This window comes from Mustela lutreola, chromosome 10, assembly GCF_030435805.1.
Source record: "Mustela lutreola isolate mMusLut2 chromosome 10, mMusLut2.pri, whole genome shotgun sequence".
NCBI lineage: Eukaryota > Metazoa > Chordata > Mammalia > Carnivora > Mustelidae > Mustela > Mustela lutreola.
Window position 1 is genome coordinate 113,998,344 of NC_081299.1, and position 7,843 is coordinate 114,006,186.

Here is a 7,843-nt window from a genome sequence, read left to right on the forward strand (position 1 = left end):
AAGAAAAAGCTTATGAAATAGGAAAAAGATGATGGCTCTCTTTGTTATACTGTGATTGTCTTGTTCCCTTCCTGGTGTGAATTTTCAATCAGCCAGGGTAGATGAGTGACTCAGAAAATGAGTAGTTAGGTCCTGTCAGCACCGTGAGACACACAGTGGTGCAGTGGGAGTAGCCCGGGCTGGTTCTGCACATACCAGCTGGGCTGCCTGCGTCAAGGTCGCATGGTGCCCTGCGTGCCCTGCGTGCTCTGTTATGTGAGGCTAACAGTCCCTCCCCCTGCAGGCGGAGTTAGGTTTCTAAATTTTAGGAATTAAGGTTTTAGATTTGGAAGGAACTTGAGAGACCATATGCTCCACATGTCTCATGATGGAGATTAAGAACGGACACATCCCAAAGGAAGCGATTCTCTGGTCCTAGGTCTCTGCCCCCTTTCACATCAAGGCATTCAACTAAGTGGTCAGCCTCCACTGTGCTTGTGTCTCTAGCCCGTTGCACTCGTGCTTCTGCCCCGTTCGTCCACACTTAGCAGACAGTCTGTACGCGGCCCTTCTGCAGCCCATGTGTCTCCAGCGGCTCTGCTTTGCTGCAGCCCTTGGCAGCACCTGCAGCCCCTCCGGCCATGTCCACGTTCGGCCCCTGGGGAGCTGGCCTTCCAGTGTTCTTCCCGTCTTTGCTGTTGCTGCTGTGCTCCTCGGATAGAAACACCTCAGTGAGCTCTGTGTCTACAATCCTGTCCCTTTGCAGCACTGTCCTTGATAAACAGATATTGTGCGCTTTCTTGCTCAGAATTACCTTGGAGGACTTTTTTCTCCAGAAGAGTAGCTCTGAGCTCTGGAGTCAGGAAAGCCAGAGCAGAGTCAGCGCACGGTAAATCCATCATGCTCTTCTAGGCCCAGAAATGCCGAGATAAGGATAAATAGGAAATGCGCATGGGATCAGTCAGTAGAGGTTGGGATTAGGCTTCTTCATTGGTCATGCCCAGCGCCTGCCTTCCCTCCACACCAGTTCTGATGCTCTGGGACGGAGCACACCGTGGCAGGTCTCCAGACATTTTTGGGTTTCCTTACAGTGTGTTTCCTCACTACCTGACTGCCCATCCTCAGATGTGGGATGCCTCATAGAGCCCAGCAGGGGCTTTGGGGTCTTTGTTGTGTTTTTTTTTTTTCTTTCACTGTTCGGCTTCCTTTTGAATGGGGTTGACACTTTCTAATGTGGGGGGCAAGAGGGAAGTGTATCCAGTCCACTTGATGGCAGATGCACTGTGAGTGATTTCTCACCAGCTCCAGGAGCACCGAGCTTGCTCTTTCTGCCGTTGGGTAAATGTAAACTTGGAGTCCGCTGCTCTGAGCGATTTCCCAGGTTGCTGCTAGGCGGTCAGTTTTAGCTGATTGAGGAGACAGCAGTAGTTGGTACTGGGGAGGTACTTGGGAGGGAGAATGAGGCAGGCAGAGAAGAGGGGGATTCGCGTATGAACGGTAGGACAGGGCAAGAGAGAGGAGGGGGTTAGAGAATGGGAGAAGAAGGGAGAAGAAGGGCACGAATGGGAGAGCCCGAGGAACGTGGTGGAAACATGCAGTTGTACCCACACTGACCTAAAATAGCTCCATCCCCTTGCCTGGGCCCTGTGGCCCGGGCCAGGCTGCATCGGTGGCTTCTATGACCTCCCCGCTCCTCACCCCTCGCACCTGGGGCCTGCTGCACAGACAGTTTGTCCTGAAAATTGATGGCGTGCAGGTGCAGGTGCCTGAGCGCTGTAAGGCATGGGGGGCGGTGGGGGTGGCAGGTTTTAACTTTGGGAATTACACTTCTCTAATTGTCTCTACTAGCCCTCTCTGGACTAGAGAGATTTTGGAGAGAATTGCCACAGAATTTAACCAGTTACAGTTTCATGCTGTTCAGAGCAAAGGCATGCCTCTTCTGGACAAAGTAAGACCAGTAAGTGTTGGTTTCGATTTTCAATTTGCTGTTTGCGAATTTCCTGGATGATTTTGATTTGACCTAGCATTGCCCCCTGATAATTGCTACTTTACAGGATTTTGAAGCTAGCTTTGAATTTTTTTTTTTCAGTATCTCCTGCTTGGGACCCTTCTTCCATTATGTCACACTAGATAGATTTTGTGTAAAGACACAAGCGTAGTCTCCAAACTATGCAAGTAAAATTAATTCTGAATTACATGTAACTTGACACATCATATGATGTAGTCGGAGTTCATTTATCCAAAGCCCTTGACTGGGTTTAAATGCACGTTTGTCAGATTTACTCCGTAGCTTAAGAGGCAAATAACTTTTTGTCATTCCGTAATTGTCTAAACTTCACTTTGATGAAGCCGACTTACTTTCAAAGAAATCATACGGAGGGGACGCCTCAGTGGCTCGGTCAGTTAAGCCACTGCCTCTGGCTTAGGTCATGATCCCAGGGTCCTGGGATCAAGTCCCACCTTGGGCTCCTTGTTTGGCAGGAAGCCTGCTTCTCTTTCTGCCTATGCCTCCTTATGTGCTTGTGCTCTCTCTCGACAAATAAATAAATAAAAACCTTTAAAAAAGAAAGAAAGAAAGAAAGCAATCATGGGGAGAAGAGATTCATTGTTATTCTCTAGGAAATGTTGGGATTTTAATCTTACATATATTCTGGTAGAATTAGAGGCTCGATTTATATATATAACACATATGTATATAAATTATACACATATATTGGAGCTTTTAGAAACTGTTGTGCCTGGACCTTCTTTCCTGGTCTCTCTGTTCTTGCAGCGTATAGCCCACATTACGGCCATGCTGCAGCAGTCCCTGGGAGGCCTGTTGCTAGAAGGGCTTCAGACTTCCAATGTGGACATCATACGGCACTGCCTCCGGACTTAAGCTACATTTGACAAGACACGGGATGCAGAGGCGTTCGTTGGTCAAGTACTGGTGAAACTGTACATGGATGAGGTTTGTGCTCCCATGCACCTCATTCCACAAACACAGAGCATCTAATCTGGCTTCGTTTCTTGACTGGGTGCGAGAGAGCTCAGGGCTCTTCCTTGAAGATGCTCTTAGTTCCTGCTCTTCTGGATGTAAGAAAAGGTTGGTCCCGCTTGGAGCCCATCAGCATGGCAGGAATCAGGCATGCGCTCTTTTCTCTTCCAGTGATGCCATAACTCAGGGATCATCTTAATTTAGTAGGGGTGAGGGACTTGCCTCGGAAGAAGGTACGGATCAGAACATTTTCAGGCCAATTTCCATTTCCATAAGTTATACATTAATGAAGTTGCTGAAAAGCGTGACCCCACCAAGGCGCCCGTGCCCACTGGAGGAGCTGGAAGACAGCTCTGTGCGCAGGGAAAGTCTGTGAGGGGAGGCGTCTTCGCAGAATTGATGTGGCTTAAGTCTTGAAGACCATGGGGGAGTTTGCCAGGCTAGGAAGGTGGGAGGGAGGGAATATTCAAAGATAAAGGGCTTTGAAGGGCGAGTTAGCGGGGTAGTACCTTAAGTCCGGAACTTGGTTACCCAGTGTTCTTGACCTATAAGGATACAGTTAAATATAGGGAGTCAGTGTATCCTGCCTCTGAGCAGCCGTAGTATGGGCTGCACCATGTGAGACCACCAGCAATCAGCAGCTTCCAACGTAGAGAGCATTGGTTTCATCTAGTTCAGGCTGACAGAAGTTATGAAGCCAGTCTCAGCGTTTGAGGGCTTTCTTCCAGTCACCTGCCAGTGCGAGTGTTCTTTCTGTCCGGTAAGTATAAAGCTACCCACCATGACTTCAGGATGAAAGGCTTCCAGTTTTAAAACGAGACAGTATCCCAGTGATAGAAGTGAAATTGAAGGATTAATTTCAGTAATCTTCTCAGCTTCATTAAGACTACTAAAAGTAAATGATCTGTCAGTTCTTTGTATGTATCCTATTATAGTTCATAGCTCTCTCTGTGGGGGTGAAAAAGATTACATTATTCTTTGTCACTAAGTGAAAATATTTTAGTTGTTTAATTTATGCCCTTTTCATTGAACTGAATCTAATATGCTAAATTAGGGAAGTACTTTACGTTTCCGTGTCGTTAAGTGAACTGTGGCCACGTTTGTATTTTAAGTTTGTATGCTTGTCATTCACCTCCTCCAACTCAGCCTCACCAAAAAAATAAAATACTAAAGCAAAATAAGATGTGTTTTCTTCCATCACTTTCCATCTCAGCCCTTCCCTGTTCTGGAGACGGTAGAGGATAAGGCCAGGGTGAAGATGGTACAGAGCTGTTGTCTGCAGATACAGTATTTTGCTTTTAAGCTCAGAAGGGAAGCAAATGAGTGTGTGTGATGTTTTAGCTTCAGGCCAGTCTCTGTCCCTCAGCCTCTGTGTCCCCCAGGGTTGGAGCAGTATTCCCAAATCCCGGGACCTAGATTTTCATGCCATTGTTACTTACCTCCTGTTTAGAAAGCATACTGAGTGGGGAGGAGGAAGAACGAAGTGCATTTGTAAGGTTTACTCGATTCTTTTCTCTGTAGTGTATAGTTCATACTTCTCTTTTAGGTGCTTTAAAAACAAACAAAAACACAAACAAACAAACAAACAAATAAAATAAAACGCTCTTCCTTCTGCTAGGTGATTGTAGTCTCATCTGGACGGCCTGAAGATCATGTATGCTAATAAGCTCCTGGAGTTCGTTCCTCACCACTGCCGCCTTCTTCGAGAGGTCACAGGAGGAGCCATCTCAAGGTGACGTAAAATGCTGTGTATGCACCTGAGCTCAGTTTAGTGACCACCTGTCACCTCCTCATGTGCCGCTGATCCCTGGCTGTCCTGTCTGACCCGGGAACGTGGGAACGTGTGCTCTTCCCTATTTGTTACCAGTGCTGTGAGGCAGGTGTCGCTTGCCTGGGTTTACAGGGAAGGGAATGAAGAGTGTGGACGAATCTCAACGGTGACATTTGTGTGACTCCAGAGCCTCTGCTTTTCTCTTGTCTATACTTTCTCCTTAACCAGGTTCAAAATCAGAATTGGTTTCCTTCCATTATTGTGATGTCATCATCGGTCTAGAAATACCAATTCATTTTAATTCAACACGTTTTATACTGATGGCAATTAAAGTCATGTTCGGTTTTCCCTCCCTCTCTTATTTCATTTCCATGGCTTTCCATTTCTGTTTCATGAATATCCCATTACCTTCCACCATCTCCGTCATCCCAGTCCAGACCTTTGTCGCCTTTTGTTCGAGGGTAGCGGGCTCTCCCCACCTGGTCTCCCAGCTCCACCTGTCCCTCTTCATTGCAGCCTTCAGCTGTCCCACCTGCCCAGAGCTCTGCAGCCTTCCTGAGTCGCTCGTGGCTTCTCATCGCCCACAGAGGAGCATCCAGTCTTCCTGCGCAACCTGTGACCCTTGGTGCTGGAGTCCTAGTGGTTCTCCGCTGTAGAACTTTTTACTGTGGAACTTTCCCCCATACCACTATGGGTCTTGGCCAGACAGGAGCGCTTGACCTTCCCTAACACACCTGGTACAGAAGATCCCTGACTTCACCTTGGTTCAGTTTATGGTTTTTTGACTTTTTATAATAGTGCAGAAGTGATATGCATTTAGTTTGGATCTTTTCCCAGGCTGGCGATCTACAGTAGGGTCCTCTTTTGTAATGCTGGGCAGGGGCAGCGAGCACAGCCCCCAGGCAAACCACGTGATCACGAGGGTCAGCAACCAACACACTTGAACCGTCCTGTTCTGGCTTTCAGTGCACTGTTCAGTAAGTTACATGAGATACCAGACATTTTATTGTGAAATAGGCTTTGTGTTAGAGGATTTTGCCCAATTGTGCAATACTGTAAGTTTCTCAACACATTTAAGTTAGGCGGGGCTAAGCTCTGATGTTCAGTCGCTTAGGTGTTTTCCATGCATTTTCAACTAAAGAGATTTCCAGCTGAACAATGGGTTTATTAGAAGCCGAGGCCGTCATAAGCTGAGGAACATCTGTCTATACTGTGCGCCTCTGTGTTTTCCTTCATTGCTTCCTGTCTCATATCCCTTTGTCTTTCTGTTGATCTGTCACTCCACATGAAGCTCCAGTCAAATACAACTTCTTTTGTTTTTAGGTTATTTATTTATTTACTTATTAGAGAAAGCATAAGCAGAGGGGGAGGCAAGGAGTATAGCAAGCTCCCCACTGAGCAGGGAGCCCAATGTGGGACTCGATCCCAGGACCCTGAGATCATGAACTGAGCCACCCAAGCGCCCCCAGGCTATGGTTATTTCAAGAAAAAGTCCTATTTGTGAATTCTTCATCTAGTGAAGATGAATTAAAATCAGAAAGTCAACTCTGCCACCTTTAAAAACCCAGGAACAAAAAAAAATTCCACGACCAGGTATAACCCTATACAATTTTTAAATTGGAGAACGACTTTGACCAATAAACCAGGGCTTAGTTCATGAGACTATGTCAATGAGCTTATACCATCCCATGTCCTCGTCAAACCCTCATGTCTGGGAGATGGAGGGACATCTTCATCTTCAGAGCTACTATTAGTGAAAAAGGTGGAGACAATACTGACTGAGTCCCTCCTTCAGCAGGAGAGCCAAAAACACCTTGCCCCTCCATAATCCCAAATGAAAATAAACATCTCAGGGCACCTGGGTGGGTTAAGCTTCTGCCTTTGGCTGGGATCGAGCCCCACGTCGGGCTCTTTGCTCAGCGGGGAGCCCACTTCCCTCCTTCTCTCTCTGCCTGCCTCTCTGCCTACTTGTGATCTCTGTCTGTCAAATAAATAAAATAAATAAAATCTTTAAAAAAGAAAAGAAAAGAAACATCTCATTTTACTAGTGTGCAGCAGTGACTATGCAGGAGAAATTATTATTATATTATTATTATTATTAAATGATATTATTATTATTATTATTGTACCATATTGTTAACCTTTTGAATTCGGACACCTAAAATTTTTAATAAAATATGAAGGCCTTTTTTTTTTAAGATTTTATTTATTTGAAAGACAGAGATCACAAGTAGGCAGAGAGGCAAGCAGAGAGAGGACGAAGCAGGCTCCCCACTGAACAGAGAATCCGATGCGGGGCTTGATCCCAGGACCCTGGGATCATGACCTGGGCTGAATGCAAGAGGCTTTAGCCCACTGAGCCACAAAGGCGCCCCATGAAGGCTTTTTTTTGTTTTTTTAAAGATTTTACCTATTAATTTGACAGAGAGATCACAAGTAGGCAGAGAGGCAGGCAGAGAGAGAGAGAGGAGGAAGCAGGCTCCCCGCTGAGCAGAGAGCCCGACGTGGGACTCGATCCCAGGACCCTGGGATCATGACCTGGGCTGAAGGCAAGAGGCTTTAGCCCACTGAGCCACCCAGGTGCCCCATGAAGGTTTTTTTTTAAAGAAAAAAAACTTCAGACTATATCTTTATCCTAGAAGTTCCCCCTACAACTGGCTTCTGTCTTGGCCAACATTTAGCCATTCAGATAAAGTCCGTATTTAGTGCTTCGTGTGTATGCATGTGTAAAATAAGAGGACAGTCATAAATCTTTAAGATTGTGTATAATAACCGTGAAATAAGGATTCTTGATACACAAGGTCTCGCCTGGGGAAAACAGTTGGAGAACAGTATGCAGTTTTCAAATGACGGAGAGGAAATACGCATTCGGTTATGAGAAAGGGAAGGAGAACAAGACCAAATATTAATAAAAGGGAAAAAAGCATTTTCTGCCATCTTTCCGTGCCATAGTAACAGTGTGAACAAATGTCCCACAGATCTCCTAAAGAACATTAACACTGCTGAAAGGGGGGGCGAAGGCCAGGTTCTTAGGAGGCCCTGCACCAAAGTCATCGTCCCGTTTCCTCACTGTGATGACGAAGCATGAGTACATTGGCAAATTTGAAATTATT

General features: G+C 46.1%; 1 protein-coding gene across 1 annotated transcript; it reads left to right on the forward strand.

The window, feature by feature from the left end:
• The first annotated feature begins 248 nt into the window (after nucleotides 1–248).
• On the forward strand, nucleotides 249–3,179 carry LOC131810257 (conserved oligomeric Golgi complex subunit 2-like). Its single transcript, XM_059137980.1, has 2 exons — nucleotides 249–1,936; nucleotides 2,753–3,179. The coding sequence occupies exons 1-2, from the start codon at nucleotides 1,658–1,660 to the stop codon at nucleotides 2,858–2,860; spliced, it is 387 nt and encodes a 128-aa protein (XP_058993963.1). The 5' UTR covers nucleotides 249–1,657; the 3' UTR covers nucleotides 2,861–3,179.
• Nucleotides 3,180–7,843: the final 4,664 nt, after the last annotated feature.